At 36.3% G+C, this 18,967-nt stretch overlaps 1 protein-coding gene across 3 annotated transcripts in view; it reads left to right on the forward strand.

The window, feature by feature from the left end:
- The window catches only part of SESTD1 (SEC14 and spectrin domain containing 1), a 136,535-nt gene extending 120,812 nt beyond the window's left edge, over positions 1-15,723 (forward strand). For all 3 annotated transcript variants that reach the window (XM_082658937.1, XM_082658938.1, XM_082658939.1), the window contains 8 exons: positions 1,294-1,488; positions 2,013-2,127; positions 3,582-3,741; positions 6,932-7,013; positions 8,114-8,236; positions 9,004-9,195; positions 11,690-11,811; positions 14,574-15,723. In XM_082658937.1, the coding sequence (XP_082515063.1) occupies positions 1,294-1,488; positions 2,013-2,127; positions 3,582-3,741; positions 6,932-7,013; positions 8,114-8,236; positions 9,004-9,195; positions 11,690-11,811; positions 14,574-14,703 (1,119 nt within the window). In that variant the 3' untranslated portion in view covers positions 14,704-15,723. The remainder of the gene's footprint in view (positions 1-1,293; positions 1,489-2,012; positions 2,128-3,581; positions 3,742-6,931; positions 7,014-8,113; positions 8,237-9,003; positions 9,196-11,689; positions 11,812-14,573) is intronic.
- The last annotated feature ends 3,244 nt before the right edge of the window (positions 15,724-18,967 follow it).

The following is an 18,967-nucleotide window of genomic DNA, read 5'->3' on the forward strand; positions in this document are numbered from 1 at the left end:
GTAGTTTTCTGGTGGTGTCCTTAGGATAGTCTATGTATAGTATCATGTCACCTGCAAACAGTGACAGTTTTACTTCTTCTTTTCCAATTTGGATTCCTTTTATTTCTTTTTCTTCTCTGATTGCTGTGGCTAGGACTTCCAAACTGTTTTGAATATAAGTGGTGAGAATGAGCATCCTTGTCTTGTTCTTGATCTCAGAGGAAATGCTTTCAGCTTTTCACCATTGAGTATGATGTTAGCTGTGAGTTTTTCATATATGGCCTTTATTATGCTGAGGTTTGTCTCCTCTGTGCCCACTTTCTGGAGAGTTTTTCTCATAAATGGATGCTTTTTCTGCATCTGTTCTTCTTTTTTGACGGGTGAATCTGATGGAAGGAAGGAGAGCAGGGCATGAGCATGGGTTGTGCCCTGGGAGGTGGTTATAGCCTCTGACAAAGGGTAGAAGGGAGGACCTGAGGCTCCTGAGTGCTGGACAGTAGAACATGCTGAGATCAATGGATTGGTGGACCTCATGGGGCTGTAGGAGCAGGCATACTCAAGGATGTGAATTGGAGAGTCAGCAACTGGTGATCAGAGAATGGGATTCTTGAAATTAAGATTCGGGGGCTGTATAGTAGTATATGATAATGACAGAATTTTGTGTCTGTTGGAGTAGGTAGCTGAGGTGGGGTGAGGACAGGATAGTTGGAAGTGAGGGAGGGAGTCAAGGAACTAAGACTTAGTTCAGTGTTGATTGGATGTCTACACAGTGGAAGTCAGGAAGAAGGCTGGCACTGAGAGGAAGTTCAGGGAAGTCTGCTAGCTCTGAGATGAGGCCCTGCAACAGAAAACGTTGGCAGGATGTAATCCGACTACATGCATTTCATTGGAGATGTGGTTTTTGAGAGAAGGAGCAGAAGAAATGGTTTGGAAAGAGTAATGAGGAGTGAGGCAGCCATCTCCCCCACTTCCAGGCTTGTGGTAGGTTGGCTGTACAAGCAAAAACAGCCATCAGAAGGGCTGCAGAGCTAACTGCTTCCTCTGAGGGTGACAGGTTTCACACACAACAGGGAAGAGAAGGGGACATTTAGAGGCCAGGATGAGCAAATAGATCCTGCTATTGGCAGGAGTGAATTCCAGGGATCGCAGTGGAAGGATTTGGGCGCTGGGGACTTTTCGTCCTCAATTTAAATAATTTTGCTTTAGAAAACTCTCATATATGTTACTTAGTATATCTGGAGATATTGTAAAATGTAAGGTATTCTTCAGGAACTGATTTGATCCTTAATTTACTTTACAACCTCTATATTACAGGAATGGTTTGCAGTTTATGTGGAACTTAATCAGCAAATTGCAGCACTCTTAAATGCTGGGGATGAGGAAGATCTTGTGGAATTGAAGTCGCTGCAGCAACAACTTAGTGATGTTTGTTATCGACAGGCCAGTCAGCTGGAATTTAGGCAGAATCTCTTACAAGCAGCTCTTGAATTTCATGGTGTTGCCCAAGATGTAAGTGTCTACTCTGATTGCTTTTCTTTTCTTCAAATTATCTGAATACTTATCTGCACATCATTTTTGCAGGTTTGCATGTCTCCTAATTATTTTTCTGGAACAGTAAAATTTACTGGTGGGGGAAATAAGATACACTTCTTTGATTTTTTAAAAAATTTTAAGTCATTCTGCATGCAACTAAACTTTTTTTTTTTTGTCTAAATAGAGTGTCCCAACCTCTTAGATAATTTCATTTGGATAGTTTTTTCAGTCTTCATGCTTTATAACATAGATTGAAATGGAAGTTTCAATACTTTTTAACATTCTGCTGACCTGGACATACTTTGTCTTCCTGGTGCATGCATCTGTGTGTTCTGTCATTCAGATAACATGTATTCTAATTATTTGTCCTTGTCTTTTAACAGCAGAGTCTTTTTCAAGTATAATTGTGATAACCTCATTAGATATAAACCTCATTAATCATTAAACACTTTAGATGCTGATTACATCAGGGTTATCTCTTTGGTGTCCCTCTGCTTTAGTTGTCTCAGCAGTTGGATGGCTTATTAGGGATGTTGTGCGTAGATGTAGCACCAGCTGATGGAGCATCGATTCAGCAAACTTTAAAACTGCTTGAAGAGAAGCTGAAAAGTGTTGGTAAGCAGATTTTAAAAATGCTGAAACATAAGGGTTCTTTTTTTAAAAACTATCACTACCATGGTTAGACAAGTCAACTTATACTGATCTAATTATAATTATTAACAGGGACCATAGGAAAAATTGGTATAAAAAAGGCTTTATCCCCTTAAAGGGTGTAATTTATGCTACAGTGTTTATTTTTCATTGTTGGTCAGTCACCCTTCCTTCACAGGGCCTTTAGCCTTTCTTGTTTACGCAGCCGAATCTACAGGTGCTATGTCTTGCATATTCTATGAACAGTTATTTGTAGTGCATGCATAAACTGTAATTAGCTGTGAAATGTTCTGTGGTAAACCCTGTATGCCCCAGACTGTGTTTTATGCAATGATTTTTGTTGTTGCTATATCCTAACCTTGTGAAAAAATAGTTGGTTTGGTTCTGTGCATTTGTTTCTCCAAACTGGGAATACTGCCGAGGTGACATACTCTCCAAGGAGAGGATGGTCCAATTTCATTAAGCTAGTACCCTTACTTGACACCAAGGCTTTTTACATTTTACTACAGTAGGAAATACAGTGAATTTCCCTAAGACGTGACTGGGAGAGGTGGATAGTGGATGTGAAAATGGGAGGGGAGTTGTATTGAGTGGGACAGGAGGGCAAAGGAGAATGGAGGAGAGGAAAGCAGTAACTTAAGGCAGATATTTAGTGGAAAATGGTGACATGTGATTGAACCAATTTAATTAATTTTGAAAAGAACTTGAGGGAATGGGTTTGAAAAATCACGTTTGTATTGGCATTTTACTTGCTTACAGTCTTCGTTATTTTTAACAGATGATATGAGGAATACATGTTTAGTATTTAATATGCCAAATGAAATTTATTTCAAAATGTCACAAGTTTTCTTAAACCATATTTTTCTTTTAAAAATGCTAAAAGAATTCTGGTATATGTACCTAATTTAGAGTCTTGTAAACATATCCTAAGTGTTGCTTCTCGTTGGGTGTAAGCTGGACAGCGCCTATACTCAAAATGTTCAGTGTCCTTTTACAGTGAGAATACATTGCTTGAATGTTTTAATGTCTTGTAACTCATATATTTTTTGAACAGAATATTTGCCTTGTTCTCCTAAAAATTGGACTACATAAAAACAGAAAGGAAAAAATGGAAAATCTTATCAAAATAGAAATTCTCACACTTCCTATTTGCAGTTTTGAAAAGTAATTGTTATCTATGGAAATTCACCTTTTGGAAATTCTCTTTAGGGAGAATTTGAATGAGAGGGAGCTCCAGTTTGAGCCACATTTAAAGGGGTTTTATTGATCGAAATATTCAGAGGCCTCCATCCCAAAGTAGCTTAATGTACAAAGTTGTTATACTTGGAATCCAAGTACAGTATCTGCTGAGAGGATTTACTTAAGGGAGGGAAAGCTTCTCTGGTTTAAGAGATTAAATATAATAACTTTTGTTTTAGATGTAGGATTGCAAGGTTTGCGTGAAAAAGGTCAAGGTCTTCTGGATCAGATCTCCAATCAGGCATCCTGGGCCTATGGAAAGGATGTAACCATTGAAAATAAAGAAAATGTGGACCACATACAAGGAGTGATGGAAGATATGCAGCTTAGGAAACAAAGGCAAAGTTTGACTGTTCATGTTAATTTTTGCTAAGACAACCTAATATTAATTAAAATGAGAAGTGATGTAATTATATTTTCCATACAAAGTAAAAATTCTTACCTGTTATATAGTAGGCATGTAGTAGGTTTTTGGTGAATGTAGTGATTATTGTATATAATTGTACTAACAAATAATGGCAGTTTGTTCAATTAATGCGTACATTTTCCCTTTTTACTCAGTGGTAAAATTTTCGGTTCCACTCAAGTACATCACATTCCATATCCCCAGTGTAGCCTATGACTCGTCTATCTTTTAAGAAAACTCTTTTTGGAGAATTTTGCTTTTCCATTTTCATTTAGTTTAGAGTTGCTATTAAATCTATCATTTACATTGATGTGTTTCTTCATCTAAACGTTTCAGAAATTTTCATGCATCCATTGTTCTCATATTTGCTGTAGAAGGATTAGACAGTAAACTCTGGGTAAGATGATTTTTAGTTTCCTTTGATGTAGAACTAGGAATTTAAAGGGTTCTTTGAAAACTCAGTTTGCAATAGCAATTGCAGAGTATTGCAAAGTAAAGGATTAAATTAACATATGCTAGTATATATAGGCTAGCATGGTTGTGTGAAAGCTTTGTACACTTAGAAATTCTAAGGTCATCAACAAAAACCTCACAGAAACTCTTCCCTTACATCACAGAGAAAATAGTCATTAGAAATTCCTTGTATCCTCATATCTGCAAACGTATCCATTTCATTATTTATTCTCATCACAAAGATGATATATGTCTGCTCTTATCAAAGCCGTGTGTCCCCATCATCTTCTCACTCCATCAATTCCCATTCTCTACTCTGATCCCTGCCTTTCATTTAAATGCTTAAATCTCTCCTATTAAAAAAAAATTAGACAATTACACACATGCATATACCTTCAACCCTTTGTCTTCTAGCCCTAGAATTCTCCTTCCTGACAGCTGTCATTGATGGTCTAATCTGCACTCATACTTCCTCACTGCCTCTAGTTACTTTTCATCCCTTCTCGGTCTCCCCTCTCCCCTCACCATTTCACTGGACATACTCTTACTGATGTCACAAGTGACTTTGTAATTGCCATGTGTAATAAATGCTTGATCTTGCTCAAAATCCAGGGAATACTTTTGGTCCTGACATTGCTTGACCACTCTGAATAGAATTAGGCACAAATGACTTTTTCTTTCTTCTTGAAACTTCCTGACGACCTTGTCTTCTTTGAAAACACCCTCATGAGTCTCCTCCTGGCACTCTGTTTCTTCTTGGTTCTCTTCACTGATTTCTTGTCCTCTAGCTAATTTCTCTGCTTTCAGGGTTTGTTCTGAGGCCAAATTCTCTTCTCACTCTACTACTTCAATGACTTTCTTTAATATTGACCATGATTGAGTAGTTATGACTCTGACCCAGACCCCTCTTCTGTATGTTAGACCCGTAGTTCCTCTTACTTACTGAATGTCTCCACCTGGATGACCCATACACTACTCAAAAAAACTAATATGGACAGATCAGAATCATTCTCCTCCAAAACTTGTTCTTCTCCTTTAGTTTCCTATCCAGGTTAAAAATACCATCAGCTACCAAACTTGGAATTTATCCCAAGGATTTATTAAAATCATTACTCTTCCTCATCCCTTACAGCCTAATCAGATGCCCAAGTTCTGCTGTCTCTGAATCATGAACACTTCATTCTACCTGACCTTGCTGCCCTGGCATTGCTCGTCTACGGTCTGTTGTGCAAGAGCACAATCTTTTGTAAAGCGCACATCTAATCCCCAACTTCCTTGTATAAACTCGTCTCAGTGACTTCCTATTTTCTCAGATGAAGTTCAGTCTCCTTGGAATAGTATAGGAGACCCTTCATAATCCAATCCTGCATAATCTTACCTCCTTTGATTTTTCTACAAAACCACACACTTGTTTTCACTTTCCTGAACGCATCATGCTATTTCATGCATCCATGACTTAGAATACGTCTTTCCTTGTTTTCTGCCGACTGGATTCCTACTTATTCTTTAAGACTCAGGGGTACTTATCCTTGGAAACCTTTTTAGATTTGTAAGGCAAGTTTGTTACTTGTTCCTCCCTATTCTCATACAGCTCCGCAGTAGTGTTTATCACATTGTTTATTTAAAAGTCCATCTCCCCAAATGAGACCATCTTAAAAGTAGCGACCATGTCTTATCCTTTTCAAGCACATTAGTCATACCTGACAATATTTGTTGAATATGTGTATGATATCATCTTCATCACTGAAGCGTCTTACATTGTCTTTTAGCTTCAAATTGTAAAAATACTTATCATGATTACTTCCCTTCAGTCCCTTGTAGAATTGTTTAACCAAGTTGCATTTTAACAATATGTTACGGGCTTTTGTTGAGGGCATCCTTATAAAAAATAGCCTTGTGACAATGACTTACCTATTGTTATCAAGTTTCCTTAAGAATATTAACTATAGTGGAGTCCAGTGCCTCATGGGTAGCTTGTTATTGGTATTTGGTACTGCAGTGAGTTTCCACCTTCCCATCTAAAGTTCATGGAATTGCATGGGAATGAAGGGAATCAAAATGAAGGGATCAGAGCTGAGCTAGATCAAGTCAGCTTAAAATTGTAATCTGTATATTATCCAGGCAGACCACAGTAAAATTTAAGAATACTCTGTGTTTCTCTCCACCCAGAGATCAACAGAATTTTTTTTCTTTCTTAAGAACATAGGTGGAGGTTTTTTTAAATTCAAAATTTAATATTACTCTGGGTAATGTATAATGTAATGAAAAGCTTTTTTTATTGTTTTTATTCCCTTGGAGCATCATTCTCTAAACTAGTATTTTAGAAACTTTACATTTTTATCTTTGAAGGTTGTTTAATGCTAATTGGCAGTTGATATTGCTTCGGGTTTTAGTGTACTGCTGTGTTTGTGCTTTGCTTCAGTATTTTGCAGAATTCATACTATACTCAGAAGGGTTTGTGATTTAGTACCATTCAGGTATTTTAAGGTTTTGATATAACACAGATACAGATATCCTTAAAATTCTTACAAATCAATACAAAATAGTTACAGTCTCCATAGTGTAGAACTGAGTATTTTAGTATACTGTAAAACATGTGTGCCAGATGGTGGTGTTATACTAGTTATCAACAAAACTGAAATGTCCTAAATTTATGTTTGGATTTATTAGATGTGAAGACATGGTAGATGTGCGAAGATTAAAGATGCTTCAGATGGTGCAGTTGTTTAAATGTGAAGAAGATGCTGCCCAGGTAAAGATCAATCAGGCACATTATGCACTTGCCTTTTCTTAGAAGATTGATTTCACCTAACTATAAACAAAAGTGTACTTTTCATGGTCCTAAGCAAGTAAATTCATTAAGTCACATTCTAGTTTATCCTGTCAAAATAATAAAGTTTTGTATTCCCACTTACCTTACTGGTCTCATTTTTTTAAAATTTATTTTAATTAATTTATTTTTGGCTGTGTTGGGTCTTCATTGCTGCACGCGGGCTTTCTCTAGTTGCGGCGAGTGGGGGCTACTCTTTGCTGTAGTGCACGGGTTTCTCACTATGGTGGCTTCTCTTGTTGTGGAGCACGGGCTCTAGGTGCGTGGGCTTCAGTAGTTGTGGCACACGGGCTTCAGTAGTTGTGGTGCGTGGGCTCTAGAGTGCAGGCTCAGTAGTTGTGGTGCATGGGCTTAGTTGCTCCGTGGCATGCGGGATCTTCCCGGACCAGGGCTCGAATCCGTGTCTGCTGCATTGGCAAGTGGATTCTTAACTACTGCACCACCAGGGAAGCCCTTACTGGTCTTATTTGACTTATCTTCTCAATGAAATGCTCTATTGAGCTAGAAATTGGGATTATGTATTATTTATTACTGTTGATTTGGTTGTCAGTTACACATCCCAGGATGAAGCCTGGTGTAGCTTATCGCTTTTTAACCCACAAGAAGGTTTTTCAGCTAGATAAACAATTTGCTATCTTTGTATAGTTAGCATCAAAGAACATGATTCCAGCTTGACATAGAAGAAACTTATGATTTTAAGTAGTAACATAAATCTATAATGAGATTCCAATAAGATTATATTACATAAACACATGATATTCTATTAGTATAAATCATGCGATGTTAATTTTAAATGAGTGCTTCTCTTTAATAGGTCTTGTCTTTAGATTTTTAAAAATTTTGAGTGGGAGGAGAGGTCATTAATTCATGTAGCTTGGCATTGAATGAAATAAGCTATTAAGATTATAACTAATGGATTAATTAATCACATGATAGTAATCTTTCTTTATATAAATATGATGTTTTGATATAAGACATAAAGAGTTATGAATCCAGCTTCACTGTTATTTATTTTCATTTAGGCAGTAGAATGGCTAAGTGAACTTCTGGATGCTCTTCTTAAGACCCACATCAGACTGGGTGATGATGCTCAGGAAACGAAAGTTCTACTGGAGAAGCATAGAAAATTTGTTGATGTTGCCCAGGTGCAGAACTGGTTATCTTCCTTTTCTACAAGCTATGTGTTTGCATAGCTTTCTGCATGATTGTAATGTAACTTAACCTTCCAAGTCCAAGAAGATTGGTTACGTTAATCCAGAAATATTACAGAACTAAGAAAATGTCAGCCGGTGAATCAAAACTAGCCTGCATAAACTTGAGAGGGTTTATGTTTTCCTGAATACAGGTTCTGTATGCTTCCTCTGATTTATGGTATATATTATGACATTTTTAGGCAGTAACTGTTCATTCACGAAAGTAAATCAGTAAATGACAAACCCTAGTTTCTGCATCTCACTAGTGTTAGCATAGCAACACAGATTTTTTTTTTTTGCATGTGAAAAATATCTTAATTTATTTTCCCTAACTATTGAGTTCACATTGTAACAGTGTGGTTTCCTGTATGTAATATAAAGTGCCCATTTGCCACCCATTCGTTTTGATCAATGAGGGAGCAAACCTTTTTTTTGTGTGTGGGGTGGGGGGTCATGGTTGAGCAGACCGAGGTGGGGAAAACAGAGTAAGAGAGGGAAGCCAGACAAAAAATCAACTTAATAAAAATTAACTGAAAGTATTGCTTCCCCTTTATCATTTATGCATGCAGACAACTTGTAGCAGTAAGTGCCAGTGGACTTACTCATTATTGATTTCTAGTAGTGTTACTTAATTGTAATCTCAGTCCTCCTGCACACTTTCCCATCCCTCTTTTCAGAATTCTTTTATTATAATTTCATGTTGACTTTTTCTTTTTTAGAGCACTTATGACTATGGAAGACAGTTGCTACAGGCCACAGTTGTGCTGTGCCAGTCTTTGCGCTGCACCTCTCGATCATCTGGGGATACACTTCCTCGACTGAACAGAGTATGGAAACAATTTACAATAGCATCTGAAGAGAGGGTACATAGGCTGGAAATGGCTATTGCGTTTCACTCAAATGCTGAAAAGGTTCGCTTTTTTAAAAATGTAGTTTCAGTAGTGTTTGTACGTTTAAAATGTCTTAACCTTGTAATTTTGTTATTAGTCTGTTTTTTAAAAATTTTTATTAATTTCATTGTTTAAAGCTTGTTTAGATATAATGTATTGTCTTAGAAAGTTCAAATCAGATTCTTAGTAAGCCATACCAGTGCTAGAGTACTGTGGTTAGAGGAGTTGAAACTATCCAGTAGTCCTCTCTCAGCAGCACGTCTCTCTTCACCAGACCTGGTGCCCAGAATGTACTGTCTGTTCTTTCAGGTGTCATGACTCCCATCTGTTTCATTATGCCAGGAAAGGAAACTTTGCTTTGGCAACTACTACTAATTGTCATAAATTTTTTAAAAGGTCATTTGTGATTTTTATAATGTTTAGAGACTGTCCAGCTAAAATTATGAGAGTAAGGATAAAAATAACTTTTTTTTAATGTGTGTCTTTAAAGATTCATTCTAGAATTTATTATTTAATGAATTCATTAGTCCCAGAAACCAAAAATGAAATATGCAGGCAAATTTTCAATAGAACCTTTTTCTCAACTGCACAGTGAAAATTTATAGCACCCAAGCCTTATATTTCCACTCCAAAGAGGAGTCTTACTAAGTAGTTAACTTTGTTTTGATCTCTTAACGATCACAGTTTATATGTAGGGAATGTTCAATACAATTTAAGATATGCGAAACCTAAGATGTAAATGTGATAGCCTTAGTCTGTGGAACAGAAGAGAAATTGCCAGGAACCTCAGGGATTAAGCAGTTTCTGTCTGTGTTATGCAGTACATTTGTTAGGAAATGTCCACAGTTAACTCTTTTTGAGCTGGTCACTGAACTCCACAGGTTAGTGTTTTAGTGTAAAATGGGCCTGGTGATGATGAATGAAAGTACATAAAATGGCTTGACTTGTTTATCTACTGATTGTTTTAATGAAAACTTTTTATTGAAGTATAGTATTAACATAGAAAAGTGTACAGCTCAAATGTTCTGCTCACTGAATTTTCATAGAGTGAGCATGCCTGTGTAATCAGTGCACTATTCAAACAACAGAACGTTACCAGTACCCCAGAGGCTCTCCACCCTCTTTTAATCACCGTGCTTCTGCTGCCCATCCCGGGGTGACCACTGGCCTGATTTCTAACACCACTGATAACTTTTTAGGATCGTGCTTTAAAAATGTATCTGCAAGGACATTTTAAAACCTAGATCTCTTTAAGAAATTATGTAAGAATGAATATGGTTGAGACTTTTTTTCATAGAAAATTAATATTCTTATTTCTTCTGGTACATGGCCTTTATCATGCTTGTAATAAACTCTTTAAGTTATTTTATTGTGCCAACCTATGTAAAGCCTTTTGTTATCAGATGTTATTTTTCTTTTGAGTGTGTTGTATTTTATACCAGTAAACATAAATATAACCACAACTATAAGCAACTTGTATAGCAAATGATAGTGATTGGGAAAATATTTAAATTTAATCTAGAATTTTACAATATGAAAATGTCCTTTATGAGTAATGCTGAAGTAAACATAATTGGATTAAGTAAACTATAATGCAGAAAAAGTTGTAAAAATAAATAGTTTCTTCTGCCCCAAATTTTGTAGGTTTTTTTCTTGGAGGTAATTTTTTAAAATTAGTATTATTATTTTAAATCTGGAGTGTATCTTAGACCCATAGAACATCTCAATTTGGGACTAGCCATACTTCAAAAGCTCACTAACCACATGTACTTAGTGGCTACTATGTGTGGGTCTGTACTTGTAGACTTAACTGTTACAAATCACAGCATTTTTTTTCTTTCTTTCCTTATTTTCTTTTGTACCATTTAAATTTAAATGGTAATAGTTAAGGAAAAATAATATGAAGGACTGTAGAACTTCCTATGTTTGAATTAAAACTTTAATCAATTTACATCTTTTTTTGTTGTTATTTTCGTTTTGTTTGTTTGCTTACATCATTTAACTCAGGTCAGTGGATCACTTTTTAAAATAACTATAAAGTTTCTAGCTAGATAATCACATCAGTTATGTGTTTGTACTCTGAGTATATGTTGTTCTGTATTTATATTTTCTTTCATTTTTGAAGTCTGTAAGCTCTTTGAGGTCAAAATCTGTATCTCATTCATATCCCAAGCTGCTACATAAACATAAAGTAAGTTTTCAATAAATAGTTACTTAATGAATGAAAGAATACTACTTTTTAAGCACAGTTTGAGCTTAGATTCCAAATAGTAGTCTAGTATTATTTTTTTCTTGGAAATCACTATAAACCTCTTCATACTCCAGTTATATTATTAGTAGGGATTGTGTATTTCATTTTGTTTGAATTTCTTGAGCCAGCTTTGATCAATCTTCTATAATGGCATACACGAAGATGCTAAGAACAGAACAAAAACACCTTCAATCTACTAAACTTGCATGAACTTGATTCCTTTTCTGTGTCTCTTGATTGATGTTGCATTTTTATTTGTTGTAGATTTTGCAAGACTGTCCAGAAGAGCCTGAAGCTATTAATGATGAGGAGCAATTTGATGAAATTGAAGCAGTTGGGAAATCGCTTTTAGATAGACTAACTGTTCCTGTGGTTTATCCCGATGGGTATGGTGCATGTTCTTACAATTTGTGTTTTTATCAGTAAGGTCTTAAAGGGATATCAAGAGAAGAAAGTCTATTTCTTAAAAGTCCTGGTAAATTAGCTTTGGTTCACATTTTCAATTTCTACAAAAGGTTAGTTTAAAATGAAAAGAAATCCATACTGGGCTCTTAACAATAGTAGCAATTGGTACTTGCTGCTGTCAAATTTATTGCTCTTGATAGCTTGTTGTAGAATAAAGATCATTGACTAGGTTGACATCTTGGGTTCTTGCCTTGACTTTAGTGGTAAGGAGCTGGTGACTTTGGGCTTCATTCATGGAAGGGACGGGGAGGGAACTAATGTTTAGTAACTTAAAATATATACCAAGCCCCAAGTTAAACACTTCACCTTAATTACTTTTGACCAGGGCTAGAGCAGTATGATTATTTTGATTCACAAATGAAGAAACTAAAGCTCAGAAAGGTTAAGTAAGGTCCTCAGGATTTCACAGCTTCTAAGTGGAATTAGAATATAGTTTCAGGTCTGTCTAGCACCAGATCCATTCTCTTTTCACTGTGCTGTATGGAGTCCTAATTTCTTCATTTGTAAAATGATGGGGTCGTGATTCTCACATTCCTTTCCATTTCAAATAGTTGATCATAAAAATAAGAAATAGCCTCTTGAAAATAAACAGACCAGTAAATGAATCAGAAGGAGCTTTATCTACAAGGAGCTAGACCTTCTCAGTAAAAATAATTTTGAAGTAATCCAGAGGATGTTGAATTAAAACAATAGAGCGGGCTTCCCTGGTGGCGCAGTGGTTGAGAGTCCGCCTGCCGATGCAGGGGACACGGGTTCATGCTCCGGTCCGGGAAGATCCCACATGCCGTGGAGCGGCTGGGCCCGTGAGCCATGGCCACTGAGCCTGCGCGTCCGGAGCCTGTGCTCCGCAATGGGAGAGGTGGCAACAGTGAGAGGCCTGCATACCGCAAAAAAATAAAAAATAAAACAATAGAGAAACCAAACCATTGAATACAGGTATCCTTACATTGTAACAGAGTGTAATGGGTATGATTGTGGACTCTGGATCCAGATTTGTTGGGTTTAAATCTCAGCTCCGCCACTTATGAGCTATGACATCTTGGGCAAGCCACTTAACCTTTCTGTGCCTCAATTCCCTCATCTAAAAATAGGGATATATGGGGCTTCCCTGGTGGCGCAGTGGTTGAGAGTCTGTCTGCCGATGCAGGGGACACGGGTTCGTGCCCCAGTCTGGGAAGATCCACATGCCGCGAAGCGGCTGGGCCTGTGAGCCATGGCCGCTGAGCCTGCGCGTCCGGAGCCTGTGCTCCGCAATGGGAGAGGCCACAACAGTGAGAGGCCTGCGTACCGCAAAAAAATAAATAAATAAAAATAAAAATAGGGATATATTTTCCATACCTCCTCAGGTTACAAGAGCGAGGAAATTAAATGAGCTAAATGTATATAAACTACTTAAAACAATTGTGACACATGGTAAGTGGCACTACTACTGTGTCATGAACTTCAAATGATTATTTGGAATTGATATTGAGAAGATATAACTTTATGCCCAGGAACAAATACTATTCATAGTCTGTACTTAGATAATCTCTAGTCGTACCTAAACTTGAACAATCAGAAGTAGCTTAAAGTCATGTATATCTCCAATGTATAAAAGAGAATAAAATCTAAAAGTTTATAAATTCAGCTGGTAACAGTATTAGTGGGGTGCTTCTGGTTGTTCCATTCCAGGAACCCCCCCCTCCCCTCGCCAAAATCTCATTTCTGTGTTTCATAACCAGTTGTCATAAAGTCGGTCTCATTCTACTTAAGTCATCCTCGGAGCATCTACCCCTGGTATTTTTGCTTGGGCTTCTCCTCCTGTGTTCTACAAATAGTTCATGTGTCATTTTCATTTTTAAGATAAAAGAGTAAGTTAGGGCTGTATATTCTAATTTCACAACTTTAATATTTGCGATTATTATTTCATTCCCTTTTATATGATAATTTGTTTATGCTGTGTAAAGTTTGACAGTAAGCTTAGTCAGATTTATCTTCTGTAACATTCTCCTAGAACAATAAAAGAAATTAGGTGGTCTCTCTGGATTCACTGCTTGAAGACCTGGGTTCAAATTCTGTTTTTTCCACTGTGTGATCTTAGTCATTTAATTTTCCAGGTCTTAGTTTTCTGATCTAAAAAATGAGGAGCTTAACCAGATTATTTCCAAGAACTCGTAGAGCTCTAAAAGATTCTGTGACTCTGAATACTGTCTTTGCAGATAGGATAAAATTAAATAATTTTACCTATTAATGTCCCAAATGATGGCTTAACATTAAACGGATATTTTACTTGGTAGCTATATTAGACAACTGGTGTCCGTAGCCCTTAGCACTGAAGTACACATACAAATTTTATATTTGTGTATGCTTATGGGCCCCAAGCTAAAAGTATAACATTTACAATGTTGCATTGTTTTGTTTATTTGTTGAATTGTTTGGTTTATTGAGATTATCATAAGTGTACATGATAGGACATTTATACTTCTAATAAATTTTTCTCAACATGTCTTAATATATATTATGCCATTTTAAAAAATGTTTCTCCTACCAAATTGCTACTCAGAGGTAAACAGTATGGTCTGCAAAAAGAACTAACACCATACCACGTAGGTAATTTTTATGGTAATTTTTGCTTCCTTTTGCATTCACTACAGTCAATGGATTTGTATTAATCTGACTGGGCTTTTTCTGTTTTGATTTTTAGAACTGAACAATATTTTGGGAGTCCAAGTGACATGGCTTCTACTGCAGAACACATCAGAGACAGGATGAAACTAGTTAGTCTCAAAAGGCAGCAGCTGAGACATCCCGAAATGATGACTACAGAGAGCTAATAGCTGCCTTCTTCCCGCAGATCTGCAGTTCATAATCCCGCATGTCGTTGGCATACTGCAGCATCGGCTACAATATGTTAAGATGCATTTCACAGCCAGGATAAGCCTCATTTCTTTCCATTACACGTTTCTCTACATGTGTTAACATCTTGTAACTACCAAGGCAGAATTATTTAACATGCTTTGAGACCATAGACTCCAACTATCTTAAAAGAAGGAACTGTAAACATTGCACTGAAAACTTGCTTTAAAGCTTTACCTGACCTGTCAGTTTGTAGATTAATAACTGATAATAAGCTTTGAATGGTGCTAATAAGAGTTTAGGAATTCTCTCTATAAAAAATGGTTGCCCTTCCTCCCCGAGTGATGTAGTAAATTTAGACTATAGTTAAACTGTTATTAGTAGACAGTGGTGTCCTCAAAATTTTACTTTGTAATTCTCCTTCAAAATTGATTATTTTTATTGTGTCAGTATGAAGAAAACCTTCAGATTTTTGATATATCATATTCATTAAAAAACATTTTCCTATTTGTATTGATAATGTATAAAAGTTGTTTGTGCTTAATAAAAGGCTTCTTTTAAACATTTTATTTAATTTGGTGGTTATATCTATTTCCAAACATGAGTGCCTTATTTAAAAGGGCATTCTTAGCATTGTGAGGATGGTTTAGTATTTGTTTTTTCATGTTGGTTGCATGTATTTTAGCCAGGAAATTTATATGTAAGCATGTGTATATAATAAATAAGCATGTTTTATCATGAAAAATTATTGTGAAGAACAATTTAGATCTTTAAGAACTTATGAATAATGGAATACTATTTCTCATTTTTCTCTTCTTCAACTTGAAAAATGTTATCCAAATTATTAACTACCCTGAAGATATTTTGTTTCTGGGGGAGGAGGGCTGGGGAAGAAGGCCTACATAGTTACTTAAGTGTAATCCTTTATATCAGAGTAATCTTTCAGGAACTAAAATAGCAATTGTTAATAAAATTAAATTTCTCAAGATAGACTAGAAGCAAGATTCTGAAGTGGTATAATAACAAAAATTGTACAACTCTTTTAGAAATAAAATTTATAAAATGTTAGTGCTTTTAAGTTTATATTAAGTTTAAATGGTAAAAACATAATTTTTTGTTAATTTTTATTTCAGAAAATGTTTTTGAGAAAGATTAAAAACAATTTGTAGTCTGTGATCAATACAAAAGTATGCAAAGAATTGTATGCTGGTTCCTTTCATTGTCTACAGAAATGCTTGTGTATCTTCTAATGCAAAAAGCTCCCTCTGAGCCTGCTGGTTTCTCCAGCCTTCTTCACTGCCAGACTTCTTGGAGAAATCCATATCCATTGACCTGCACCCTCATCACTCACTGCTCAGCACCTTGCAGTCTGGTTTTACACAGACCAGCAATGCAGTGGTTCTCAATGGGCTCCCAGTTACCGAACTGAATGACTTTTTTTTCTCAGTCTGCATCCCTTATCCTTCTTTGCCTCTGCAGCATTTATACCATTGAGCAACCTTTCCTAGACAGTGTCTTCTCCCTTGAAGATGTTATCCTCTGCTGTAACTGAGTCCAGTCACATAAGTCTTACTTAAAATGCATCTACTAAAATGTGCTCTCTCTGATTCTGTCTTCAGAATGCTTCTGGAAGTATCTCATCCTTAGGGTTTCTATTTTATGCCAGTGTCCTGGGTTACATATCTGGTCCAAAATTCTAAGCTTGTACTTTCAGCTACCTAGTTGACATTCCAACCTAGGTGAAGTTATTTATCATATTTTCTACCTTTCACCTCTTGGAGTAATTTTGGTAAAAGATGCAGCCTTTTTTTAATAGACATGCCAGAAAATCTGGGGCCACATTCAGCTGTTCCCTCTCATGCTGCCACTGCTCTGAGAACATCCAGGAAGGTTTTTCTATATTCGATAATCCTCAGCCTTTTAGGGCTTACCTTTTGTGAGTGTAAATGTTTGTGATTCTTCATTTCAGTCTTCATGATGGTGCTAACCACGCGCTACAGTTGTTTATGTCTGTACCTGCTACATTATAAGCTCTTTTGAGGGAAGGAATCTTTTGGGCCTGACTTCTCCTGTTCCCAGCCTTTTGCTCATGCATAATAGTTTCTCAGTTCCCCTGTATGTGAATGGTCTGTTGTAGGCATTAGTAATAATCCCTCTTGTATTGTAGTCTGAAGTATGTTTTAAACAGATTTCCTAAAGTTAGGACTGACTTATGAGTGAATCTATTCATCAGGAAGTCATTTGGTATTTTAAATACTGGCTAATTTAGATACTTAGTTGTATTCAATATCTATTTCTCTTACTGAATTTCACAGAATTGGAATGTTTTTATTAAGACTTTGCCAGAAGGGAATTTGACTGTAAGTAAAGAGACTCTTTAGTTCTACCATCAACTCGCCTACTGATTGTCAAATGAGTTAATTTTATATGCCTTAAGCTATCCTGTCTACAGCAAGAGTGAAATAAGGCACATCTGGAAATATTTGTAATTTGAGTAGTTCAAATGAAGATGAATATGTTTTTATCACATAATAAATATTGTTGCTTTTCATTTGTAACTGTGCTGCTACTTTCTATTTGTATATCCGTATACACATAGACAGTTATGAATGAAAACCCAACAGTGCCCTAGAGTGATTTTTTTCATAAGGTCATAGTTCACTTGGAATACCTGTGAAGGAAGTGACTGCAGTCTGTTTGAAATGACAAGTTCTTTGTACATCATAAATTAACATTAGCCCCGCAGATATAACGGAGAAAGAACCATCATTTCTAATTGGTATATGCTGCAACTTTCCACATTACTTTAGCTCATCTCAGGGAATTACTGAAATGTTAATTGGGCCAGCTTCATTTTGTTTTGTTTTTTCCTTTTGACTTCATGTCATGTATTTGTTCCCGTGTAAGCTCCATATCTAAGGACAGTTTTGGCCTCTGTTCTTCACACAAGTCTAACCCGGCAGAGTTATGATATGTGAAGATGATAACTTCATTTCAGATGAAATTGACTTTATTCCCAGTCCTCATTGTTGGTGACCTTGTTCTACTCTTGTAGCTCATTGGTCATGTTGATGAAACTGCTCAGCCTGCCAACTAAGATATCAGTGGCAGTTCTAGGCTTCCTTGCTGTGTAGAAGGTTGGATATTTCTCTCACTTCACAGGCCTTTAAATTGGCCAGTGCTCCAAAGTGTTACCTAGTATTAACGTGTTTGTCGTTTGTTTCATTACCCTGTCAGTTCATGTGTGGGATGTGCTATTTAGTGTATTATTATTATAGTTAGTGCATTCTCCTTAATGTGAACGTGACAGTTACTTTTCTGATGGTGCTGAGTAAATCATACATAAACCCACTGTAACAAATGTCATGATTGATTGTGAACCTGTCTCACTGTACCATCTGCATTTGGAGAAAGAATTCAGAATTTTCTACTACACTGTAAGTTCTCTGCCAGAGAGATTGGAAATTACTGTGTACTTTCCCCGTCCTCACAGGACCGTAATAAAATACTGAGGTTACTAAAAACCAAGCATACTATAATTGCTAAAGTCCTCCCCATCTTGAGCCTATTGAAAACGGTAGAGGAAATTAACATCGGTAAATATCATCAGTGACAAGAGTTCTATGATTGGGATGTCTTTGCTTAAACCTTGAAAGGAAAAATTCTCTAGGATTACGAAGATGGGCTGGAACATAGCTGACCAGTTAACCTAATTAGCAAACTTAACCAGTGTTAACTTTCAGTTCTAAAAATAAAAAGCTCCAGATGGGAGTGGAAAATACGCTCTTGGTATGTAGGGCAATGAATACCTTGATGAGGCAAAATGAAGCACAGATAAAACACCTGACATTATTTGACTTTAGTGTGTGCTACAGAAAATCTAGTTTTAGCTAAGATACATGAATAGTGGCAAGAATAGTAGAGGAAAGATCATAAAGGCTAAAATAAGAACTATAGTGAATATAATGCAAAGAGTTTGGAGTTTAAATACCTGACTTCAAAGTCTGGCTTTGTCATTTACTGATCTTGGTAAAAAATCACTAAATTTCTCTGGATCTGTAAAATAGAGAAATCATATCAAATAATTTTAAGAATGAAGTACAATCATGTTAAAAAAATATTGAAAGCCAAAATGTCTTTCAAAGTGGAAGGTATTATCTTTTCAGAATAGAAAATGGAGCATTCTTTAATCTTGCTCTTGTCACAGGTGGAAGCATGGGGTCTTGGGGGAAAGGGAACCTT

Source organism: Grampus griseus (genome assembly GCF_964374135.1).
Source record: "Grampus griseus genome assembly, chromosome: 7".
NCBI classification, from domain to species: Eukaryota; Metazoa; Chordata; class Mammalia; order Artiodactyla; family Delphinidae; genus Grampus; species Grampus griseus.